The 27,177-nt window shown below is 51.3% G+C and overlaps 1 protein-coding gene across 1 annotated transcript; it reads left to right on the forward strand.

Annotated features, from left to right (window-relative positions):
• Positions 1–3,992: 3,992 nt before the first annotated feature.
• SUV39H1 (SUV39H1 histone lysine methyltransferase) lies at positions 3,993–14,807 on the forward strand (the record flags this gene model as incomplete). Its single annotated transcript, XM_079727067.1, has 6 exons — positions 3,993–4,016; positions 6,138–6,283; positions 7,568–8,230; positions 13,581–13,727; positions 13,810–13,939; positions 14,674–14,807. Exons 1-6 carry the CDS (start codon positions 3,998–4,000, stop codon positions 14,805–14,807), a joined length of 1,239 nt encoding a protein of 412 aa, XP_079583193.1. The 5' UTR covers positions 3,993–3,997.
• Between the last annotated feature and the right edge of the window lie 12,370 nt (positions 14,808–27,177).

Raw genomic sequence — 27,177 nt, forward strand, 5'->3', positions numbered from 1 at the left:
CTGCTCTAGAACCCGGGCAAGATGCCTCACCTCTGAGCCTCAGTTTCCTCATCTATACAATGGGGGCAAAAATATGTAAACTTTTCCAACTGGGATCCCACTGGGTCACCCTCCTCCTCTAGAACTTTCTCTCCAGGAAAAAAAAAAAAAGGCACAACTCAAAACTGTCCGTGGTGTTTAAAGCTGTTTCCAAAGGAGTAATTAGAGACTCTTGTACATCAAAGCCTAGAATAGAGGTGCCTACTCCTTCCCATTTCTGAAACGTGGTGGATTCAAAATCTCAGGTTTCCTTAGATCTTATTCCTTTAGAGGAATAAGAAAGGGGAGAGGAAGACAAAGGTGAGGGGGAATTCAAAGAGGGCAGACTTCTTCCATCTGCAAGACCAGTGGAAGAATTTCTGAACCATCCAAGGGCAGCTTGAGGGGTTAGGGGAGGGCGGAGGTGTGGGGAGTGGAGCTGGCTTTGCCCCTTAAGAATTCTCCCGCAGCCGTGGAAGCTGGAGAAGGGGGGAGCCTCAGGTTCCCTTTAATTCTTTCATTATTATTCATCCCCTATTCCACTCCCCACCCAACCCTGGTCGGTTCCCGTGGCAAGCACTGAGTCTAGGAAGGGCCTATCATATCACTTCTCCCCCACCTCCCCCTGCCAAACCCAGAGTTCTGTAACCCCTTGGGCAGGCTTTGTCCTGGAAAAGACCTTACATCACACAACCTCTGAAGCCCCAGGAGCACAGGCTAGAACAAGCACAGACCTGTGGTAAAAGAGTTGACTGTGGGTGAGTTGCTTGACCTTCCTGGAAATCAGTTTCCTCAGTCTTTAAAATGAAGATAAAAATGAAGATAAAAATTAAAGTAGATGGTGTCTGCAAAGTTCCTGGCTCCTTGTAGGCATCTATAAGCATCAGATGCTGCTACTGCTATTGTTACTATTGTTATTACTGGATGTCCCTGATCCTGAGTCACCACTGATTACAAAATGCATCGTTATTCTATGTATCGCTAAGAAAGACAAAAAAGTACTGCCAATTAAATTATGACCCATCAGCGCTTGTGAGACACAGCCTGATTTCAGAGATGTTAAAAAATTAAATGCTTCTGGAGCCCTGGCTGGTGATGTTGTTCCTTAACCTGCATTCTGGCTCCACATGTATGTTTGCTTGTGAAACTCATGACATGGGTCACCCATGGTCTATGTGCTTTTCTGTATGTGTGGTACAGTCCATATGAGGTTTACATTAAAAGCAGGTCAAACTTGTGCAGCTTGGAATGGATAAAACCTTGTATTGGCCTCACACTGGGAGATGCAGTATACACAGGTACTAAATTAATTCTGAATGAACAGACGAGTGGCTGGGAGTAGGACACAATAATAACAGGGTAGCCTCTTACTTTGAAGTCTCTTGAAAAGGTGCTAGTCCAGAAAGATTCATTTTCTTTTTTTTTTATAAATTTGCTTATTGTATTTATTTTATTTTTGGCTGGGTTGGGTCTTTGTTGTTGTGCGCGGGCTTTCTCTAGTTTCGGCGAGCAGGGCCTACTCTTCGTTGCGGTGCACAGGCTTCTCATTGCAGTGGCTTCTCTTGTTGCGGAGCACAGGCTCTAGGCACGTGGGCTTCAGTAGTTGTGGCACGTGGGCTCAGTAGTTGTGGCTCGTGGGCTCCAGAGTGCAGGCTCAGTAGTTGTGGCACGTGGGCTCAGTAGTTGTGGCTCGTGGGCTCCAGAGTGCAGGCTCAGTAGTTGTGGAGCATGGGTTTAGTTGCTCCGTGGCATGTGGTATCTTCCTGGACCAGGGCTCGAACCTGTGTCCTCTGCATTTGCAGGTGTATTCTTAACCACTGTGCCACCAGGGAAGCCCCAGAAAGATTCATTTTCTAGATGAGCAGGAGATGCCCACCCAAGGTCATTCATCCGAGGTTTTACAGACGCAGAAACTGCCTAAGGTCACACACTTTAGTAAATGGTGGACCTGGGATTGAACCTAGGTACTTGGGCTCTAGAATCCAAGCCTTTACCCACTACACTGTACTGTTTGGGGAAGACCAAGGGATGCTTCCCAACACCCATAAACCTCTACATTTTCCCCCAGATTCAGGCAGAAAGAGGTCATGCCTTAAACCACTTTCGTGGGTTGGACAAGCCTTCTGGACTCCTGGGATTGGGAGGGTCCTGCCTGCGGGGGGAGACTGGGGGCATGTGAGGACCAGCATCAGACTCTGTTCTAGAAGGAATAAGGGAGGGAAGGGGAATCTATGGTGGGACTTCACTGTTAACTGTTCCACTCACAGCAAGCAGGGACTAATGGAACCTCAGCCTGACCAGCCATTTCTCCAACCGGTGCACAGCTGGCCTGGCAGGCACAGAATAACCGTTTGGTTAACTGTATAACCGTTTGGTTGACTACATAACTCATGGACTGACAGGGAGAGGGGCAATTTGAGGAAATGACAGTGCAGTTTCCTGACACTGTGAGCTACTGAAAATCGAACTGAATTACAGCCCGCCTGGGACAGGCTGGGGCTGGTGACCTGATGGTGCAAAAGATGGGCAGCCTCCTGAGGGACTTACAGGCTGGCTGACTGATGATCCACGCTGTTGCTGCCTGCCTCGGTGGCGGGACGTTGCAAATGGCTGACTTGCTAGGAATCACACCCAGCCCGAGGGGCTGTCTGGATGTTACACTGTCTGGTGATGTGTAAAGGAGATCTACCCTGAGGGAATTTCAGGCTGACTGATGGACAGATCTGTGGCCTCCTGATAGGCAACTGTATCTGGTGACTGACTGTCTATCCTGACCAAATCACAGGATGCTTGACAGACCGTGTGGTCAGTCGGATGCTGAGAATGGCTACCTGGCTGACTGATATGAGGGGCAGACTGAACAAGTCACAGACCAGCTGACCCACTGAAAGATCAGTATAGCTGCCTGACCCCATGGCTGTCCATGGATAGAATCACAGCCGCCCCAAGAGGGCCCCGGGGTCAGAGGTTGCTGACTGATCGACCAATGGGGGGCATGCCTTGCCTGAGAAATGACAGATTGTTGACGACTGACAGGTGGCCTGGAGGCTTTAGCTGCTGCGACTACGTGCTCTGAGGGAATAAAGTGCCTGATCATGGTGTGAATGAGGAGGAACCTGAGGGAATTACAGAGTGACCAACTGGCAGTGGAGAGTGCGACTGCCAGGGCTACATTAGATGCTGACAATGACAGCCTGTCCTGACATAATCACAGCCAGCCCGAGGACCCGGCTGGTTGCTGTGGCTTCCTGGGCAGTGGTGAGATGATTCTCCCTAGGGGATTCGGAGCTACTCCCATAGCCAGGGTAGATAGAGAGCCCGGTTGCTGGACCGACTATCGGTGCGATGAAGGGACAGTCTAAGGGAATGACAGGCTGGCTGACGAGCAGCGAGCAGCGTAGCTGTTGTCAGTGCCGTGTGTCTGCCTTGAGGGCCTCGCAGCTGGCCCGAGGGCACGAATGGATGCTGCTATTGACAGACTGACAGCGTGAATGGGGGGCAGAGGTCTGATGAGACAGTGGTCGTGGTGATTGTCTGATTTGAGTCGGGTGACTGAGCAAGCTGTATGTGGAGGTAATCCACCCGGGGAGTCACGGCCTGCTTGGGGTTAAAATGTGGTGACGGACTGACGGCGGTAATTGGGGGTCTGACAGGACGGAGAATCCCCCCGTGCAGCTGGCTGACAACGTGATTGGCTGACAGCGTGACAGACAGACCGGCTTACGGGCAGGGCCTCCGGCAACCTCAGCTGCCGCCGCCGCCGCCTCCCAGACGCACTCTGGGAAAGCGCCGGCGAGCACCCGCCTTCTGGACCGAGCCGGGTGGCGGGGAGGGGTCCGGTCACGGCTCGCCGGTTGGTCCGCGCGGACGCTGCTCGCGGCGCGGTGCGGCCAATAGGCTGCGCGTTCTCGGCCACGCCCGCGCGAGCTCTCTTCTCGCGAGGCCGGTTAGGCCCGAATGTAGTTAGCCGTGGGGAAAGATGGCGGAAAATTTAAAAGGTGAAGCAGTGGCGGCAGCGACGGGGGCCCGCTGGCCGGGCCGGGTGGGCTGGAGGGGTGGCGTCGCTGGCTCGGGGCCCCGGCGTCCGAGGCCACGGGGTCAGGAGCCGGAAGCTCGGCGCCGAAAGGCTGGAGCTCGGGGCGCGCGGGCCTGGCGCGCGGGGCTGGGCGGGGCTGAGGGGAGGGGGCGCGTGCCTCGGAACGCGGCGGGCACGGGGCTAAGTGGGGACACGGGAGGGGCGCGCGCGCCGCAGGTCGCGACCGGACGGCGCGCGCACGCGCGGGGGTTTGTCTGGGAGGCCGCGCCCGCGCGCGGGAAAATTGGCCGCCGGTGACCGTTACCCTCCTGGTGTCCACGCGAGACGCCGGAAGGGGAGGGGAGGGAAGGGGACGGACCTCCTTTTCAGAGTTAGGGGACGGGGGACTCTTCTGGGGGAGGGTATTTCCTCACAGCGTGGTGGGGGAAGGGTTTGCGGCAGAGAGGGCTCACCCAGGAAGAGGGGAAGGGGGCTTCCCTAATGGGAGAGCTGGACTCCCCCATGCGCGGGGAAGGAGGGGTGACTCAGTGTGTTGGGGAAGGTGGGCCCCTCTGGGTGAGGGAAGCTGCGGGGAGGATGGGTTCCACAGGTGTGAGGGGGAGCTTTGAGGGTAGGAGAGTCCATCTGTGGTCAGTGCGGAGACAGCAGCTGACGTGAGTTGGGACCACGTTAGCGGGGCTTCAAAAGCAAGTTAAGGGTTTGAAAGGGAGAGGCATCACAGGGAAAGGAAGGCGTGGGTACAGGCCGAGTCTCCACTAGGCCTGCCTAAGTGGAGGGGGGGAAAATGCACACGTAATAATTTTGCAAAGCTCTTGTACATTTGTAGGTTGACATCTAGAGTATTTCATCATGAGTTTAAATGTTTGGTTTTTGTAATGGAAGGTAGAAAATATTAAACATTTTTAAAAGATGAAATAGGTTGAGGACTGACTATATTTGGAATAAGGGTTTTGTAAAATGACTTGATAAAATGGCTTCTAAAGCACAGTAATTAAGAATATGCCTTGAACCGAAAGAAGCCTTTTTAAAAATAAAAAAGTCTGTGTGTCCTGAAAACTTTTGGTAGCCCCCCAAAACATTCCAGGTATATTTAAAATAATTGCTGTCACTAGCCTATATTGTTCTGTGTGTTCTTGAATTCAGAGCACATCCCTTTGGGCCAGCTTTACCCTTCACAGAAATGTGGATGAGACAGAGAAAATCAAAATGCAGCGTGAAAAAATATACCTTGTGGGTTTAAGGCACCTACACTAACCATTTGGGGAAGCGTCCTGTAATCTGATACCACTCCACAATCTCTTATTCATAATTCTGAAATCCAAAAAGCCCTGAAAACTTAAATTTGGTATCATTCAGTGGTAAAACTAGGCTATATGGAGGGACTGTTCAGTGCCACTATCTTGCAGCTTTATTTCTCCTATTTTTGTGAAAATTCAGACTTTTGCTACAGAACTATTAATGTATTTGATTATGGCTTGATGCCCTGACCACACTAGGGGTTGTTAGGGAATGTATGGGATGTACCTAGAACTGCACTTGTAAAATCTAAAAAAGAAATTTGGATTCCAAAACATCTGGCCCCAGGAGCTTCAGATAAAGGATTATGGACCAGTCTTTCTAGTTACGCCTTTGTTTGGTGCCCTGGAGGTTTTAATCCTATCCCTACCCACACCCCTTGGGGAAATGCACCCTACTGAGATGGAGGGGGTTGTTCTCTTTCTCTTGCAAAGCGGGGAGAAGGATGGTTAGGTCTTGAACTCCAGGCAGGTTTGCAGGCAGTTTAAGGAATGGTATAGAGGGAGCTGGAAGCTCTGGGAATAGATTCCTTTAGGACAATCCATGCAGCAGATCCCACTTGGAAGTCTGCTGCTCCAGGGAAAGCCTTGGACAGTGAACATTGGGGTAGATGGGAGTGGCACATTTTTGTTGTAGAAGGGCCTTAGCATTAGGAAGGCCTGTGGATTAAATTTCACTGACTCTGAGGTAGTCCTTTGGAAGTCCCAGGGAGGATTTGGGGTCCTCTTTGACCCCTGGCCTTGCCAGGGTGCCCAGCAATAGTTCCTTCTGGCCCCCTTTGTTCTAGGCTGCAGTGTGTGTTGCAAGTCTTCTTGGAATCAGCTACAGGACCTGTGCCGGCTGGCCAAACTCTCCTGCCCTGCCCTTGGCATCTCCAAGAGGAATCTCTATGACTTTGAAGTCGAGTACCTGTGCGATTACAAAAAGATCCGCGTGAGTCTGGGGTGACCATGGCCGGGGCAGGGGTGACTCAAGGAAGTCACCTGCCCCCTTACCCCCAATTACCCACATCTGTTTCCAAAAGTAATTTTCTCCTCTGATCTTAAAAAAATAGGATTAGTAGGCCCTCTTATCATCTCCATTTTACAGGTGGGAAAATTAAGTGGCTTTCCGAGAGGGGCAGGAGCCAGAATAAATCTCTCCTCCCACCTCCCCAGGAATACAAACCAAATTGCAGAGATTGAGATGTTGAGCCCAGGAGTGGAGATAATGACAGTTAATGGTTTTGAGCACTTTGCATGCCAGGCACTTCCTTTCAGAAACTCATTAACTCATCAAAAACTCATTTAATCCCGCCAACAACATTGTAAAATGGGAACTGTTATTGTTGCCAGAGGAGGTAATGGCAGGATAGTTAAGAGAGCAGCCTGGAGCCAGCATGCTTGGGTTCAGATACTGGTTCTGTAACCCCGGGATACTTACCCAAATTCTCTGTACGTAATTTTCCTCATCTATAAAATGGGTATAATTAGTAGTATGTACCGCATATAGAGTTGTGAGGGTTAGATTAGTTAATAATACATGTAAGTTGCTTAGAACGGTACCTGCTACATAACGAATGCTAGAAAAATGTCAGCTTTTTTTTCTTATTTACAGATGAAGAAACAGGCCCAGCAAGGTTAAATAACTGCCTAAGTTTACACTGCTAGGGAGCGGCAGATTCAGGATTTGTCTAGTTGTAGAATCTGTGTAGTTAAACTCTGTCCTATAGCTGCCACTCAGCAAGAAAAGATCCCTCTGGCTGCTGCGTGGAGAACAGACTGTAGGGGCAAGGGTGGAAGTCGGGGGACAGGTGAGGAGGCTGCTGCTGCACTCCAGGCAAGCGATGATGGTGGTGACGGTGACAGAGGTGTGAGGTGTAGGATTCTGGATGTAGCTTGAAGGCGGGGCTGACAGGATTTCCTGAGAGTGGATGTGGGGAGTGTGAGAAAAAGGAGTCAAGGATGACTTCGAGAGCTGGGCTGAACAGCTAGCAGGAGGGAATATGTTTGGGAGATTAAAAGTTGGGATTTAGACAGTAAGCGGGAGTGAGGGATTTGAACCCAGTGAGCCTCACTCTAGAGCCCGTGTTCTAGAGTGCACAGAGTCATTCCAGGAAACGGGGGGAACAGTTTGGGTGTTGTCCACAGGCGTTGGGATGGAAGTCCCATGAGGGCTGGCCCAAGGGTCTCGTCTGTCACTTACAGTGACCCCATCCCTCCCCACCCCACCCCCCAGGAACAGGAGTATTACCTGGTAAAATGGCGTGGGTACCCAGACTCAGAGAGCACCTGGGAGCCACGGCAGAATCTCAAGTGTGTACGCATTCTCAAGCAGTTTCACAAGGACTTGGAAAGGGAGCTGCTCCGGCGGCACCACCGGTCAAAGCCACCCCGGCACCTGGACCCAAGCCTGGCCAACTACCTGGTGCAGAAGGCCAAGCAGAGGCGGGCGCTCCGGCGCTGGGAGCAGGAGCTCAACGCCAAGCGCAGCCACCTGGGACGCATCACTGTGGAGAACGAGGTGGACCTGGACGGCCCCCCACGGGCCTTCGTGTACATCAACGAGTACCGTGTCGGTGAGGGCATCACCCTCAACCAGGTGGCCGTGGGCTGCGAGTGCCAAGACTGTTTGTGGGCACCTGCTGGAGGCTGTTGCCCTGGGGCGTCGCTGCACAAGTTTGCCTACAATGACCAGGGCCAGGTGCGCCTGCGAGCCGGGCTGCCCATCTACGAGTGCAACTCCCGCTGCCGCTGTGGCTATGACTGCCCCAACCGTGTGGTACAGAAGGGCATCCGCTATGACCTCTGCATCTTCCGCACGGATGATGGACGTGGCTGGGGTGTCCGCACGCTGGAGAAGATCCGCAAGAACAGCTTCGTCATGGAGTACGTGGGAGAGGTAGGGAGACGGGGCTGTGTGCAGCTCTCCCCACGTGTGTTCCCACCGTGCGCACCCAGCTCTCCCCACTGTGTGCCTGCAGCTTCCCTGCTTTCCCTGTGGGAAAGGTGTTGAGGGGGTTAACCTGAGTGTGAGAGGGACATCCTGGCAGGGGCGAGTATTCCAAGCTGGTAAAGGCACGTTGAAATACCTCCAGACTGGGTTGACTTCATAAGGGTACCTAGCAAAGAGGAAAGCGGGAACTGAAATCCAGGCAGCGTTCCTTTTAACAGGCCGTGTGGTCTGCACAGGATTGCATCACCTGAAAAGGCACTTCCTCTTCTCATTTCACGAGGGTCCAGCTTATCACCAAGCAGTGCCTACCCGGAAGGAGCACCTTTTACTAATCTGCACAAAAGGAACACAGTCTGGAGTAGGACATAGACATGCCTTGGGGAGGTTGGCTACCTCCTCCTTTAGCCACACAGGACACTGGGGAAAGGCGGGCTGTGTCCAGCAGGCTGGCCGCTGGACCAGACGAGCCCCACATCTTAATGGCTTTGCACGCTATAAGTCCGTTTGCTCCTCCAGTGTGGGCATTTGGGTCGTATCCTTCCACACGACGGCGTGGCCACCTAGGTTCTTTCCCTCTTGTGCCTTTGCCATGCCTTAGAGTCGCCTCTGATCCTCAGCATTGCCTGACAAGTAGGCTCGGGGGGTGCAGAAGAGGAGATTTTTAAGGGGCCAGGCCCAGACGTGGTGCACATCATGTCTGCCCGCACCTACTGGCTGGAACCGAGTCACTGGCCTTACCTCAGTGCAAAGCAGCTGTGAAGTGTGATTCAGCCATATGCCCAAGTGGAAAACAAAAAGGGATTTGGGTGAATAACTAGCAAATATCTGCAACAGCAAGTGTCATCTTCTAAGATGGGACGTGGTGGGCATTTGGAGTGGGGCAGTTCTTTGTTACGTAGGACCGTCTCATGCATTGGGGGACATTTAACGTCCCTGGACCATGACCATTTAAATCCACGTGTGTGCCTTGTCACGATGACAACCCCAAACACCTCCGTATTTCTGTGGGTCTCTTAGGGGTATGACATGGCTGGGAAGTGACAGAATTGGCCTAAGGGATGCACACCTGAGGATGTCTACACTGTAGTGATAACACTGATGAAGAGGAGAGGCTCCTGCTCTGAGGAACTGTAAAGTAGAGAGGGTCATAGCCCCCGGGGCTGGGGGCGGGGCAGAGACCGTCTAGAAGCAGAGCAGTCCACACTGCAGAGGACCCTGACAGTCTGGACAAGGAGATGTCCACACCCCAGATAATCCCGGTGGTCCAGTGGAGGAAATGTCCACATGTTGAAGGACCTGACTGTCTAGAGGAAGGAGGTGGTGACCACAGCCCAGAGGGTTCCTGACAGTCTAGAGAAGGGGGGTCCTGACAATCTGTAGGAAGAGGTGTCCACGTCCCAGAGCAACCTGAGGAAGAGAGCAGGCTCTCCAGAAGACCCTGGCGGTCTGACTTAAGAAATGTCCACACCCACACTGCCCTGACACTCAGGAAAATGAAGTGTCCTCACTCCAGAGGGATAGTGACAGTCTGAAGGAGCTCAGGTCTACACCTAAGAGACTCTGACAGCCTGGAGGAAGTGTCCACACCCTCAGCGCCCTGACACTCTGGTGGAGATGTCCAGACCTTAGAGGGACAGTGACAGTGTGGAAGAGATGTCACGCCCCAGAGCTATGTTAGCAGTGCAGGGGATGAGGTGTCCACACCCGCAGGAGTCAACAGTCCTAGAGGAAGTCCAGAGCAGGGGGTATCCCTAGCTTCACTGCACCGACAGTCTTTGGAGGAGCAGTCAACAGCATAGGAGAATCCTGACAGGCAAGGAGGAGGAAGGGTCTTCATCTCACTGGCACCCCAAGGTACCCTGGGCCCAATACTTTTCCCACCATTCTTCCTTAGTGTCCTTACTCCTCTAGCTGTAAACATGGCGGTTTCTGGGGACCCTGTGGTGCTGTCCTACCGGGTGTTATGTAATCAAGGGCATATCCCCGACCCGTTCACCACACTGTCCTCCAATCTGGACCCCCGTTCACTCTCCACCTCTGCAGTGACAGTCCCTCCACGGGAGCTGCCCTTCCACGTTCTGTCAGAACATCCCCACCCTTACCCAGCAGAGAACATAGCCTGTTTTATCAATTCTGAAACACGCACTTTCTTCATATTTTAACAACTCTGAAATGAAAGTGAGTCTCCCTTTAGTTTAATTAAATGATGGCATATCATCATTTAATTAGCAGCAGTTTTTCCTTTCTTGGGAAAGGGCGCACAAAATCAGGGAGCCTGTTAGATTTTGACTGGCTACGGTACTCGTAACCACTCCTAACACAAAAACAAACAGAGATCCCTCTCACGTCTCTGATTTTGTTGGATTTTTTTTGTTGTTGTTGTTGGATTTTGACAACAGCCCCTATCAGGCTGGGATGATTGTCATTGTCATCTCCATTCGACAGATGAGAAAACTGAGGCCCAGAGAGGTATAGTAAAGTGCTCAGAGTCACCAAGCTAGTAAAGTGGGTAAAAGAGGCCCGAATGTTTAAAATTGGTGTGCTGCCAAACCTGGTGGAGTGTTGTTTTTTGGATTTGGGAGGGGGGTTTGGCTGAGGAAACAGGGGCAGGGAGAGAACATTCAGGATCCCATATCCGGGACTGGGGCGGAGCAGCAACTGGACTCTGAGTCTTCTGGTTCCCGTTCCCATCAGAACCCTTTCCCGGCTGCCAGATTCTAGCCCATCTGTGTTCCCCAGTCACTCCAGAGAATTGCTGGGGAGCAGGGAAATGGACTGATTTGTTCTCAAGGTTTCAGGGTGGACCACCCCTTAAAGAGTGGGAGTGAAAAGAAGACAGAGAGGGGCTTCCCTGGTGGCGCAGTGGTTGAGAGTCCGCCTGCCTATGCAGGGGACACGGGTTCGTGTCCCGGTCCGGGAAGATCCCGCATGCCGCAGAGCGGCTGGGCCCGTGAGCCATGGCCGCTGAGCCTGCGCATCCGGAGCCTGTGCTGCGCAATGGGAGAGGCCACAACAGTGAGAGGCCCGCGTACGGCAAAAAAAAAAAAAAAAAAAAAAAAGACAGAGAGAAGGAACCGTTTGTGCCCTGCAGGGTTTGCGGTGTGACTCACTCCTGGGGAGACTGGGGGAGCAGGTAGGGGCAGAACAGGCAGGAAGGTGGAGACTGGGGAGGAGGTGGGCGTTCCCTCTGGTTGGGGAGGGGCCCAAAGGGAAAAGCTGGCCCAGACACCACCCAGTATGCTCATGAGCCCAGGAGAGGCTGTCCTTTGATCCCAGGCTTCTGAAGGCAGCGGTGGGTAGGGATTGGGAGCTTCAGGAAGGCTGCACAGAGAAGTGACATCTTTGGGAGCTGATGTCACAAGGAAGACTATGTGTTCTCTGGGAGGTGGAGGGAAACTGACCTTGACGTACTCTTCCTCAAAATGCTTCTGTGGCTCCTGTTTTGTCCCTCAGGAGAGTCCCCACTTTTCAGTCTGGTCAAAGCCCTCGTGTGATCTGCAGTTTGCTTTAGATGGTGTATCTCTTTTCCACTGCCTCTCAAACTCTAAGCACTGTGGGTGTCTGAGTCCATCTGTGTTACCAGATTGTGACCCACGAGGGCCAGACCGGGCCTGGTCCCTGTGACTTCCCCACCAAATTGACCCCTGAGGGCCAGGACCAAGCCTGGTTCCTGTGTCTCCCCAACCCAACTGTAACCCCTGAGTACTGGGACCAGGCACAGGGTAGGCCTCATGAAAATCCACTGAATGAATGAGTGAACAAACAAACAAAAATGGGGGGTATGGGGGAGCCAGGTTCCCCAAGGAACGGAGCTGGAGTATGGGGCAGTGAGCAGCGTGGCCTGAGGGATAGGCCTTGGTCTTCTAAGGGGGTTGTTGATCGGCATTCAGCACGGAGCAGAGGCTGGAGGTGATGGTGGAGGAGGCAGGGAGGAGGCTAGAGAAAACGGAGGCTGGTCAAGACCAGAAGTAGGAAGAGCGAGGTCACTGGCTGGCATGAGGATGAGCAAGGAAGGAGGCCCGGGTGGGTCTTGGGCTTATGCCCAGTGTGGCAGGAGGGTGGTGGTGGGCAGTGGGTCTCTGATGAAGGGAGAAGGAAGGAATAAGGGGTGTGGCGAGAAGAGAGTGCCCGAGTTGCCTGTAGGACCACTGCTGGACAGAGGTCAGGTCTCCAAGCTAGAAAGCAGGATACAAATAACAGGCATCTGCTGTGTGTCTGCTGTGTACTGTGCTGGCACTTGTGTCTGAGGGCCGGGCAGAAACCCGGGAGTGGAGAACGAGGCCGGCCCTGGTCTAGGGGCACCCAGGCTGAGGAGAGGGCAATCTTGGCTACCGTGGGACCTCACCCAGAGGCACGGGCCCAGAAGAGGGGACGTGAGGGATGGAGAGGAGGGATGGGGTGTGGCAGGGGCTGGGGTGAGGAATCCATCACCAGCACTTGGGAGGCAAGGACACACTGGGCTAGGATAATGGTCCAGTTACTGGGACAGATGGGGACCCACCTGGGGAGGAGGAAATGCCTACTGCTGTCTTAAATACCACTTGTTGGCAGTGCGTGGTGTCAGGGCTGAGCGAGGTGCTCTGCTCTGTGCTCTGGTCCCCTTTCTCTCCTCTTCCGTCTCTGAGTTTTTGGCCTTGGTCTCTTTTTTGTGATCTCAGACTCCTTGGGGTCTTGGGCCTTTTTTCTGGACCTGGATCTTTTGCATTAAGATTCTGTCTGTTTCTAACTCTGCCTCTAGCTCTCTCTTCTGAGTCCCTTTCTCATTCATTCCGTCTCCCTTTTCCCAGGCCTCTCTCTTCAGCTTACTCTCTGTGTTCCTTTTGCTGTCCGCCCCACCCTGCACTGGCTCAGTTCTCTAGTGCTGGGTCCTGCAGCGCCTCAGGCTCTCTCGCCCTGGATCAGTCAGCCTCTCTCACCCCCACTCTCCCCACCCCTCTTCTGTTGAGCACTGGGTCTTTTTCTTCCTCGCCCTTGATCTGGGTCCCCTCACTATATCCTACTATGGGCCTCTCACTATGGGGACCTCTGTCTGTCACTCCTGGACCTTGTGGCCGCCCTCCGCCTACCGTTGAGACTCCCTGTGCCCTCCAGAGGCCTGAGAAGGGCTGACACACCCTGTGCGTCACTGCCTCGCACGTGTCCACACCGCCCAGCCCCGCTGAGCCAGCTGCAGGGTGCGGGTGCCTCCTTGCTTCCTTGTTCTCCTCCAGAGGGGCCACGCTAGGGGGCTGGGAGCTGTGCTGGCTTTCCTGAACCTTCTTGGCCAACCTCCCCTCCCCCATGGCCTTCTCCTCAGATCATTACCTCAGAGGAGGCAGAGCGGCGGGGCCAGATCTACGACCGCCAGGGCGCCACCTACCTCTTCGACCTGGACTACGTGGAGGATGTGTACACCGTGGACGCCGCCTATTACGGCAACATCTCCCATTTTGTCAACCACAGTGTGGGTACCCCGCAGGCGGGCGGGGGGTCGGGAGGAGCAGGCTGGGCCCCTCCTCACCCTCCCACTGTTCTTTTTTGCCCAGTGTGACCCCAACCTCCAGGTGTACAACGTCTTCATAGACAACCTTGATGAGCGGCTGCCCCGCATCGCTTTCTTTGCCACAAGAACCATCCGGGCAGGCGAGGAGCTTACCTTCGATTACAACATGCAAGGTGGGGGTGGCAGGGGACCGCGGGCAGGGACACATGATGATGTGGGGTACAAGGACCCCTCCCCAAGGAGCTTTAAGATGCTCTTACTCCCAGTCTCATATCTGGACTCCTGGACCCCTGCCTACCCTTTGGGGGTCCCTTCATTCCCAGCCACTGGACCCCAATTCTGAGACACTCATACCTCCTTCTCCCAGGGCTCCCGGGGGAGGATGTTGGGCTCAAGAGTTATGACACTCCTCCTGACTCCAATCTTGTCTGAATTTCCCCAGTCCCCCAACCCTCCCCGCTCCTAACCCGCTTTGGCCTTCCTCATTCTAAGCCTCTGGACACCCTTGTGGCCTCCAACCAGTCCCCTTCTTGACCAACTAGCCACCTCTGAGACACTCGAGGGGGGATCTTTGGCAGGAGAGTTCAGATGCCCCTCTGGATGCCCAGGTGACCCTCCATTCCTGACCCCTGCCTGACACAACCCTCTTGGTTGCCCCTGACAGCTCCCTGACCACCCCCCAAGAACCCCCAATCCCTGGCCATCTTCCTAATACCTGAACACCCGTCTAGTGCTAAGCCCTGGCCCTTGCCTGAAACCACCAACCCCATGACCCCTTCCTGACTCAGATCTCAGACCTGCTCCCAGCCCCTAAGATCCCTGGGTCCCGTGGTAAAAAGGGCAGTGGGACTTCAGCTAGGCCTTCTATCTAACAAGTACCCCCCCACCCCCGGCTATGACTCCACAGTGGACCCCGTGGACATGGAGAGCACCCGCATGGACTCCAACTTTGGCCTGGCCGGGCTCCCCGGCTCCCCCAAGAAGCGGGTCCGTATTGAATGCAAGTGTGGGACTGAATCCTGCCGCAAATACCTCTTCTAGCCCTTTGAAGTCTGAGGCCAGACTGACCATGGGGGCCTAAATATGCCTACCCCACCCACCCACTGCTGCCCTCCTGTCGAGGAACGACTGCCAGGGCCTCCTGCCTGCCTCCGCCTGCCCCCACCTGCCCCATGCTCGGCGCTGCGGGGCCATAGGGAGGACAGACTCCAGGAGTCCCCTCTCCCTGTCCCAGCCCCATCCGTGGGTTGCACTTACCCCTGCCCACTTTCGGAAGTGATTTTTCAGCACCAGGACTTTCTGCAGTTGGGATTCATCACCTAGCAAGGAGGTCCAAGGGCTGAGCCCCAGCCCAGACCCAGAATAGAAAGACGTTTGTTTTTGCACCTGCTTCTGCCTGGAGCTTGAGGGGTCTGTTGCAGGCCCTCTCCCCACTGCCCCAAGGGTGTGGGGAAGCGGCCCCAGGACAGGCTGATACCAGAGCCAAGGGTTCCCAGCCCACTCATCTCCCTTACTACAGAAACATTGTGCTAGTGAAAGAAAGGGGGTCTCCAAGGCTGGGGTCTGAGGCTGGTTCCTGCTCATGCTTGCATGCTCCTAGTGTTGGCCTAAGAGCCGTAGGGTCTCTTTTTCAGGGCTGTGCGTCTGAGAAGTGGACACCCACATGCCACTGGAAGGACAGTGGATGCCCATGGCCTGTTGGCCAGTGAAAGGCAGTCCAGACTTTCCCAGCCCTTAAGGTGGGCTGGGACTGAGCTCTACCTTTGGGAGTACCTAAAAGGTGCCTAGGGCTCCCAGGAGCTCAAAGGGTGCTGGGAGCTCTAAACCTGGGGTGCGACGACTGCTGGGAGTACCCAGAGCTGGAACTGAGACCTGGCTAGGCTGTAGATGGCACTTAGGACAAAATGTGCATTGATGGGGTGCTGATGAGGTGCCAGGCACTGGGCAGAGCACCTGGTCCACGTGGATTGTCTCAGGGAAGCCTTGGAAACTATGGAGGTGGATCCCAGGAACGGGCCCATGTGGCAGAAGGCAAAGCGCAGGCCAAGAATGGGGGTGGGGATGGCTTACCCACGAGGGTGTGGTGAGGCGGGGGGAGCCTCTGCTGCCTCCCAGCCCTGGCCCTTTGCGCTCACCTTGGGTCCACTGGTCTCAAAAGTTACCTGCCCACAAATGTACAAAAGGCGAAGGCTTTGATGGCTGCCTCGCCCCTTGCTTCCTCTGTGAGGTCTTCTCTCGGAAGCCTTCCCTGACTACCTGTGCGTAGAGCGTCCCTACGTGAGACTGTGTGCCCTGCCACCAGATGCCACATCTGTGTGTCTGTTTGTATGTCCGTCTGTGTGTCCGTGTTCCCCACCCCAGACTGACCTTCAGGCATGGACTGAATCTTGATTCTCCTCTTGTATATCCCTCAGCCCTACCCAGCCTGGGATGGGCATCAATAAAACAAATTATTGACTGAACAAACCAAGGTGTGGGGATTGAAGACCTTGTGTAGGTGGGGGTTGGGGAGATGAGAGGCTGGGAGCCGGGGGCGCCCAGGAATGCGGTCCTCCAACCTCAGCCATTTGACTAACACTCCCCACAGTGCACCACTTGCACTGTCGTCTACATAACATCCTGACCTAAGATAAGCTTGCTTTATACTTAAATTTTATAATGCACTGAAAAAGCAAGCTAAATCCATTGCTGTTTAAATGGACAAACCATTATCACTGGCCATAAACAAAAACCAGAGAAATACAGTGGAGATAGATACAGAAATATGACACAATTCTAGCTGGATCCTCCCTGCTCTTCAAAGTTTTGAGCCCAAAGCCTGCCTACTACATACAAAGTGAAAAGTTTGTGTGTGCTGGGGGAAGGTTTTTCTGCAAATATTTATTGAGCACCTATATGTGCCAGGGTATAAAGCAGATAACAACGAGATGGTGTTTCAAGTATATGTACTTGTTTTTATCACCCCTCAACCTGAACGTGAGCCAGTGCCCTTTGGTTTTGCTCAGAGACCGCACATGCTGTGACACAGATACCCAAATATTTCAAAGACCTCACACACAGGTGACAGAATCCTCAACAGCTCAGAGACCTCAGGGCACCTAGGGCATGGGCCTCCAAACAGCTCATAGACCTTATACACTGGATATTGACCCCCAAACCTCAGGGACCTCACACCCTGGGACATACATCTCCCTGCAGCTCAGCAATCTCATACCTGGACACAAACCCCACATCACTGAGGCTGCACTGAAGCCAGGGGACACAGACTTCCAAAGAACTCTGAGACTTCAGATGCTGCCTCATACACTGCATTGGATTCGTGGGATAGAGATGCACAAACATCTCAAATACCTCACAGTCTGCAATACTGCTCCCCAAGCTATTTGGAGCCTTCACACCCTGATCATCCAGTCCTAAACTGCCCAGAGGCCTCACAGCCTCAGATAACCCCCACAAAACAGCTGAGATGTGACACCCCTGACATGGACCGCCCAAACACCCGAGAGACTTCATACTCTGAACACAGATCCCTAAGTTATTCCAAAACCTCATACCTTAGACATGGACCCCCAAGTTGCTGAGACACCCTGGAACACAGAGCACTAAACACCCCAGAGGCCTTGCTCCCTAGAACACAGTGCCGCAAACGACTCAGACTCAAGTCTTGGACACAGACCCCAAAGAGCTTAGAGATCTCAGAGCCCAGAAACAGACGCAGTTCAGAGAATTCCGACTCCGGGAAACAGATCTATACATGGTTCAGAGACCTCACACCTTCTGACACCCCTAAACAGTTCAGAGTCAGGGCATCCTAGGAAAGACTACCAAGCATTTCAGAGACCTCACGCTTTGCAACCCACATACATACCCAAAGAGTTCAGAGACCTGAAAATCTGACTACAGGCCCCCACAAAGCTCAGAGGCTTCACAGCTGGGGATAAAGACCCACCAACTTCTTGGAGAACTTACAAACTTGGGTAAAGATGGAGAAACGGTTCAGAGACCTCAAACCCTCCTCTCAGACCACCAGACAGCTGAGAGACCTCACAACACGAACATGATGCTAGACAGCACCAAAATCACATCCGCTGGGACACGGGACCTAACCCAGCTCAGCAACATCGCACTCTCGACAGATTCCTGTTCAGAGATGTCACGTACTGAACACAGATTTCCCCCAAATAGCTCAGAGCCTTCAAACACTGAGACAGACCCCCAAACAGCTCAAAGGCCTCATATTCTAGTTCACAGAAGAGCTCAGAGATCCGAAGATCTGGACATGGATCCTTTACACAGCTTCTAGACTTCAGGTCCTGTGATACAGACCCCAGATAACTCTGAGGTCACACGTCCTGGACACAGACCCCAAACAGCTTAGAAACCTCACATCCTAGGCTAACATCCTCAGCAAAAAACACAGACCCGCAAACGACTGAGAAATAGCACACCTTGGACTCAGACCTCAAAACCACTCAGGGAACTTGCACTTTGTACTCATATCCAGAAAGATTTCAGATACCGAACCTTTATGGACACAGATCACCAAACAGCCCAGAAAGCTCACAAACCTGGGCAAAGTCTGCCACAAATGGCAGAGAGACCTCATAACTGGGACACAGACCCACAACAGCTTGGGGACCTCGCATCATGGAGGCACAAAAACGGCTCAGACACAGCACATCCTGGCTACGTGTGCCCAAACACAAACACCTCACATTCTGGGACAGAAACCCCCAAAGAGTTCATTAACTTCACAACCTGGAAAGTAGACCCACAGACAGGCCAGAGACCTCACATGTCAGACATACAACACCAAAATGCTCAGTTAACAAACCTTACAGACAGACCCCTATGTGTAGGAGACAGACCCCTACACAGCTCAGAAACATAACAACCTGGACACAGACCCCCAAACACCCAAGAGACATCATAAACCGGTGACAGAACCCCAAACTGCTCAGAGACTTCAAACCCTGGAAACAGACCCCCTAGTAAGTCAGAGGCCTCACATCCTGGGGCAGAGACTCCCCCAACAGGAGCTACCTCACCCTTGGAAACATACCCCAATGGTTAGGGACCTCAATATTTAGGGATACAGAGATCAGAGATCTCACACTCTGGGACACAGAGGTCTGAACCAGTAGAAAGACCTCAGCAGAAAGCCCTCAAACCCTGGAAGCAGATCCTGAAACTGTCCCGAAAAATCACACCCAAAGACAAAACCCCCAGCATCAGAGAGAGCTCACTCCCTGGGACATGGGCTCAAAACGGATCAGAGGGGTGACAACCAAACAGCTCAGCCACCCCCGCCCTGGAAAGAGAGACTTCTAAGTAGTTCAGAGACATCATACTCTGCACAGAGACCACCACAGAGTTTAGAGATTTCACACACTGAATAAAGACCTCCAAATAGCGCAGAAAACTCACTAACTGGCACCCAGCCACCCCCATCCCCCCATTAAAAGCTCAGAGAACTTGAACCTGGAACAAACCTCTAATGAGTCGGATAGCTCACACCCTGGGACTGAGGCCTCCTGAAAAGAAGACTTCACACCTGAAAATATGTTCCAAACAGGTCAAGGAATTCTCCAACCAAAAGAGCTCAGGGACCACAGACTCTAGGACAGTCACCCAAACAGCTCAGTGAACTCACCCCTGGAATGTAGACCAGAAGAAGCTCAGAACCCCCAAATCCAGGATTCAGAAATCCTTCTGAGACTTAGGATATAGACCCTAAAGTATAATTCAAAGAAAATATGCTGGATGCAGAACACTGAATAACTCAAAAGACCTCAAATCGTGAGACATACACACCCAAACAGATCAGGAAACTCACGCCCTGGGACACACACACACACACACACACACACAGACAAACAGCTCAGAGAATTCAAATTCTAGGAAATCATGCCCCAAAAGAACAGACCTCACATCCTGTGACATACTCACAAAAAGATCAAAAACCACACAGGCTGAGATATACACCCACAAACATTTCAGAGAAACAGCATCCAGGGACATATACCCACAAACAGATCACAGACCTCAATCCCTGCAACATTTGCACATAAAAATACAGACACGTCGCATGCCGGGATACTTGCAAACAAACAGATCAGAGGGTTCATATCCTGGGAAATACACCAAAGAATGGATGGACCGGGTACTCACACCCACAAAGAGACCAGAGACTCAAATCCTGGGACACAAACCCAAAACACCTCTGACACTATGGAGAACAGTATGGAGGTTCCTTAAAAAAACTACAAATAGAACTACCATATGACCCAGCAATCCCACTACTGGGCATATACCCTGAGAAAACCATAATTCAAAAAGAGTCATGTACCAAAATGTTCATTGCAGCTCTATTTACAATTGCCAGGAGTTGGAAGCAACCTAAGTGTCCATCATCGGACGAATGGATAAAGAAGATGTGGCACATATATACAATGGAATATTACTCAGCCATAAAAAGAAATGAAATCGAGTTATTTGTGGTGAGGTGGATGGACCTAGAGTCTGTCATACAGAGTGAAGTAAGTCAGAAAGAGAAAGACAAATACCGTATGCTAACACATATATATTGAATCTAAGGAAAAAAAAGGTTCTGAAGAACCTAGGGGCAGGACAGGAATAAAGATGCAGACCTACTAGAGAATGGACTTGAGGACATGGGGAGGGGGAAGGGTAAGCTGGGACGAAGTGAGAGAGTGGCATGGACATATATACACTACCAAACGGAAAATAGATAGCTAGTGGGAAGTAGCCGCATAGCACAGGGAGATCAGCTCGGTGGTTTGTGACCACCTAGAGGGGTGGGATAGGGAGGGTGGGAGGCAGGGAGACGCAAGAGGGAAGAGATATGGGAACGTATGTATATGTATAACTGATTCACTTTGTTATAAAGCAGAAACTAACACACCATTGTAAAGCAATTATACTCCTATAAAGATGTTAAAAAAAAAAAAACACCTCTGAGACCTCACATGCTGGGACAAAGAAAGACAGATCAAAACCGTGTGACCTGGGACACAGAGTCCCAAACAGGTGAGACACCACACACTGTTGATGGACATACAAAAACAGACTCTGGGCTTCCCTGGTGGCGCAGTGGTTGAAAGTCCGCCTGCCGATGCGGGGGACACGGGTTCATGCCCCGGTTCGGGGGGATCCCACATGCCGCAGAGCGGCTGGGCCCGTGAGCCATGGTCGCTGGGCCTGCGCATCCGGAGCCTGTGCTCCGCAACGGGAGAGGCCACAACAGTGAGAGGCCCGCGTACCACACACACACACACACACACACACAAAAACAGACCCTCACATCCTGAGACACACCACCACTAGGGATCAGGTATCGCACGTCTTGAAGTACACCCACAAACAAATGTGACAGCCAGGGACAGGGACCCCCACATGGATCAGAGACTTCACACCCTTGGATATACACCCACAGACAGGTAATAGACCTTGCAAGCTGGAAATACAGAACTAGATGAAAGACCTCTCATCCTGGGACATAGACCCTAAAAGAGGTCAGAGAACTTATGTCTTAGGACATATGCCCACAATCACAACAGAGACCTCAGACCCTAAGACACAAAACATCAGACAGAGAGCATACACCACGGAATGTACACCCACAAAGGGATCAGATACTGCCCACCCTGGGACATACATCAAAAAAGACCAGAGGGCTTCCCTGGTGGCGCAGTGGTTGAGAGTCCGCCAGCCGATGCAGGGGACACGGGTTTGTGCCCTGGTCCGGGAAGATCCCACATGCCGCGGAGCGGCTGGGCCCGTGAGCCATGGCCGCTGGACCTGCGTGTCCGGAGCCTGTGCTCTGCGACGGGAGAGGCCACAACAGTGAGAGGCCTGCGTACCGCAAAAAAAAAAAAAAAAAAAAAAAAAAAACAGAGAGAGACACATTCCAGACAAATTCCACAAATAGATCAGAGGGCTCAAGTCCTGGGATGTACATTGACAAAAAGATTAGAGATATCACAGTCTGGATACAAAACAAACAAACAAACAAACAAACAAAGACTTCAAAGCCTGCAACATCCATCCACAATCAAGTTAGATACTCCATGAGCTGAAAAATACACCCAGAAAATACACCGGATGGCAGACGGGACATCTTGTGGCATAGCCCACAAACAGGTCAGAGGATCCAAGCACTGTAACTTCAAATCTCTCTCTCTCTGACCTCACATCTTCTGCCATCACATCACCTTTTGTGACTTTACTTATGTCACCACAGAGCCCTCCCTGTCTCGACATACACAGTCACTTGGTCTTCTCTGATCCTGAAGGTTCTGCCTCTCTCATATAAAGATTATACTGTTGGGCTTCCCTGGTGGCGCAGTGGTTGAGAGTCCACCTGCCAATGCAGGGGACACGGGTTCGTGCCCCGGTCCGGGAAGATCCCACATGCCATGGAGCAGCTGGGCCCATGAGCCATGGCCGCTGAGCCTGGCGCGTCCAGAGCCTGTGCTCCGCAACGGGAGAGGCCACAACAGTGAGAGGCCTGCGTACCACAAAAAAAAAAAAAAAAAAAAAAGATTATACTGTGACCATACTGGACCCTCGTAAGTAATGCAGGATAACTGCCCCAATCTCAGGATGCTTACTAATACATACCTGCCAAGTCTCCTTTTCCAGGTAAGACAACACATTAACAAGTTCCAGGAATGGGGTGAAGACATATTTGATGATCCATTATTTGAGCAAACAGAATATACATGCACAAACAAAAAGAAACCTCACATCCTGGGACATACATCCATGAGGTGCTCAAAAAATTCACATCTGGAGCCACTCACCTCCAAAGACATCAGAGACCTTCCACCCAGGGACATACATGCAAAAGATGAGAGAGCCGCACATTCTGGAACGTTCACCAAATAATGCTTAGAGTCCTCACACCCTGAGAATTAAACTCACAAAGGCATAAGAGAATGCACTCTCTGGGACACACACCCCCGAAGAGAAGAGGGACCCGACATGCTGGGATATACATGCACAAAGAGATCAAGGATCCACATTCTAGGACCCCCAAATACACTAGACCTCTGACTCTGGGACATACACAAAGAGCAGAAAAAAAGCCCACATTCTCTGACATATACACACAAACAGATCAGGGACCTCACAAACTGGGACATATAACCCCAAATAGAACAGACCTCATATACCCTTTTACAAACACATCCAAGGAGATGATACACTCACATGTGACATACATGCACAAACAGATCAAAGACCCGATCTGAGAAATACAACCCAAACTACACCAGAGACCTCCAATCCTGCAACATGAACTGAAAAACAGGTTACAGACCTCACATGCTGGTAAATGCACCCAGATAAATACAGACACTGGAAATCTTGGGGCACACAGACTCAAGGAGATGGGAGAACTCAGATCCTGGGATACACACCCACAAACAGAGATCCTCCCAGAAACAAGTGCACGGAAATAAACCCAGAAGCACATCGGAGAGCTGTCAACATGGGACATGCACCCACAAACAGATCAGAGGCCCACATCCTGAAATACGCACCCAGAACAAGCTTAGAAATCTAACAACCTGGAATATATCTATCTCTATCTCTATCGATCTATCTATATCTATATCAATACTGATATACATAGACTTTAATAGGTAAGAATTTCACTTCACAGCATATATGCCAACAAACAAGTAAAAAATGCTTAAAATATCCCCGTAAGACATCAGACATCTTACAACCTGGAATAAATACCCACAAACAGCTCAGAGACCTCACACTCTGGGATGTACAATCACAAAACATCAGAGACCTCACATCCTGTGACATGCATTGAGAAACAGATCAGAGAACTCACCTCCAGGGAAAACACCCTCAGACACATCAGAGACCTCATACCCTTGTTCATTCCCCAGTGAAAAGGTCAGACACTTCAGGGACTTCCCTGGTGGCACAGTGGTTAAGAATCTGCCTGCCAGTGCAGGGGACACAGGTTCGAGCCCTGGTCCAGCAAGATCCCACATGCCACGGAGCAACTAAGACCGTGCACCACAACTACTGAGCCTACGCTCTAGAGCCCGTGAGCCACAACTACTGAAGCCCGCACACCTAGAGCCTGTGCTCCGCAATAAGAGAAACCACCGCAATGAGAAGCCCACACACCACAACAAAGAGTAGCCCCCGCCCACCACAATGAGCGAAAGCCCATGCACAGCAACGAAGACCCAGCACAGCCAAAAAAAAAAAAAAAAAAAGATCAGATACTTCACACTATCAGACAAGAGACGAGTACCCACAAACAGATGAGGGAATTCCCATCATGGCATATACACCTGGCTTCACTCACCAGCAAACATACCAGAGGCCTCACACCATGAGACTGAGACAAACAAATCAGGAAGCCTCATATCATGGGACATAGACCTAGAAACAGATCTGGGGTTTCAAGCAAAGGGAAATGTACCCACAAAGAGCTCAGAATCCTTACACCCTGAGCATGCACACCTCAACAGTTCAGAGAACTCACATCCTGGGACCTGTACACAAACTCAGATCAGAGACCTTCTCTCCTAGGACATATGCCCCAAAAGAGCTGCGCCCACAAATTCTGGGACACACAACATCAAAGAGATCAGAGACCTCACACCCTGGTTCAAACACCTGCACACAAATCAGAGACCTCCCAACCAGCAGACACAAACCCACAGATGGTGGAGTTCACATCCTGGAATGTGCACTGACAACCAGATAGAGACATCACAACCTGGGACATTGTGTTCATCTCCTTCCTTCCTCCCTTCCCTCTTTCTTTCTTTCCCTCTTTCTCTCTCTCTCCCCTCCCATCCTTCCTTTCTTCTTTCTGAAAAGAAGGCCACATTTATTCTACTTCTTTTTTTTTAATTTTTTTTTTTTGGCTGCACTATGAGGCTTGTGGGATCTTAGTTCCCCGACCAGGGATTGAGCCCGGGCCCTCGACAGTGAAAGCGTGGAGTCCTAACCACTGGACCACCAGAAAATTCCCTATTCCATTTCTTTTTTTTTTTTTTTTTTTTTTTTTTTTTGCGGTATGCGGGCCTCACTGTTGTGGCCTCTCCCGTTGCGGAGCACAGGCTCCGGACGCGCAGGCTCAGCGGCCATGGCTCACGGGCCCAGCCGCTCCGCGGCATGCGGGATCTTCCCGGACCGGGGCACGAACCCGTGTCCCCTGCATCGGCAGGCAGACTCTCAACCACTGCGCCACCAGGGAAGCCTTCTATTCCATTTCTTGAAGGTGCAGGCCTTTTATCTCCTCAGGACTTGGTGCTGTAACAAATCACCACAATCTTATTGTCATAAAACAACACAAATATGTTATCTTACATTTCTGCAGATCAGAAGACTGGCTAGGAGTTTTACAAGGTAAAAGTCAAGGTGTCAGCAGAGCTGGCCTCCTTCTGGAGTTCCTAAGCGAGAATCCAGTTCCTACAGGCCGCCTGCATTCCCGAGCTCATGGTCCCTTCCTCTGTCTTCAAAGTCAGCAGTGTTTCATCTTCAAATGTCTCTCTCTTTGTATTCATCTATCTCTATCTCCATCTCTCTTTGATCTCTGCTTATGTCATCACGTCACCTTTTCTGACTCCACTTCTGTCACTACATTGTGTTCTCTGACTCTTGCCTTCATGCTTCCCTCATATAAGGACACTTGTGATTACACTGGGCCTACCCAGGTAATCTGGGATAACCTCCTCATCTCAGGATGCCTAAGTTAATCATACCTGCAAAGTCCCCTTTTCCGTGTAAATTAACATAATCATAGTTTCCAGGGATTAGGAAGTGGACCTCTTGGCGGGGGGCTGTTATTCAGACACCAAAGACATACAGGCACAAACAGCTCACAGACCTCACGCTCTGAGTCATACACTTCCAAATAGATGAGACACCTCCCACCCTGTCATATTCCTCCAAAAAGAACAGAGAGACATACATTTTGGAACACATACCCCAAAAGTGCTCAGAGTCCTCAATCACTTGGAATTAAACTCACCATCTGGGACATACACACACAAATTGCAGAGAGAAACACATTCTTAGACATAAACCCACAAAGAGCAGCAAACTGAACAGACCTCACGCCTTGGATAAACCCACACAAAGAGATCAGGCACTCACATACTGTGATAAACACTCACAAACAGATCAGAGACCTCACAACCTGAGAGAGATACCAACAAACAAATCAGAGATCTCAAATCCTGCAATATATACCCACCATCAAGTCAGAGACCACATATGCTAGGAAAAAAAGAACCAGAAACCAATCATAGACCTGAGATCTTACAACATATGCCCATTAAAAGGTCAGAAAGCTTGTATTTTGGGACATCCTCCCAAACAGGTCAGAGGTTTCAAAACAAGGGAAATGACCCACCGAGAGTTCAGTAACCTCACAGCCTGGACATACACACCTTCAGATCAGGTAAGTATATAGATATAGACATAGATATAGATATACAGACACAGACTCACACATATATCAGCAAACAAACCAGAAATCTCATAAGCTTGGAAGTATCCTACCCAAATTTCAGAGATCTGACAACCTGGAACGTGCACACCCCAAGAGCTCAGAGGACTCACATCCTTGGGATGAACATTCATAAAGAGTTCAGAGACCGAACACTTCCTAGGACAAGCCAAAAGCAAATGGACTAGAGAACTCAGATCCTGGGAGAACACCCTCCTACAGGTTGGAGACTTCACACTCTGGTTCACTGGCCAGTGAACACATCAGACATTTCATACCATCAGATGATACCCACAAACAGATCAGGGCATTCACATCCCGGGACACAGACCAATAAAGGGATTACAGACCTCACCACCCGGACATGTAGCCACAAACAGATCAGAGACCTCAAACAAATAGTTCAGAGGTCTCACACCATGTGATATACACCATCAAACAGATCAGGGAGCTGAAATCCTGGGATATGCATCCACACACAGATTAGAGACCTCACAACCTGCACATGAAGTCACAAAAAGACCACAGACTTCAAACTCTGCAACGCATACCCACAAATAGATCAGAAACCTCAAGCCCTGGGTCATATATAACAAACAGATCAGAAAGTTCACATCCTGGGATATATTCCACAATGCTGAGGTCATAGATACCTGAGACCCACAAATGGATCAGAGACCTCAAGTTCTGAAACCCACAATCACAATCAAGTCAGAGATCTTTCAGGGTAAGAAAACACCGGAAACAGATCAGAGACCTCACATACTGGAATGTGCTCCCCAAATCAGCTCAGACACCTCACATCCTAGGACATGCACACACAAAAAATTTGTGGAGACCTCACATTCTGAGACATATCCCCACAAACAGCTACAAGACCACAAGTTCTGGGAC

This window comes from Hyperoodon ampullatus (genome assembly GCF_949752795.1).
Source record: "Hyperoodon ampullatus genome assembly, chromosome: X".
NCBI classification, from domain to species: Eukaryota; Metazoa; Chordata; class Mammalia; order Artiodactyla; family Ziphiidae; genus Hyperoodon; species Hyperoodon ampullatus.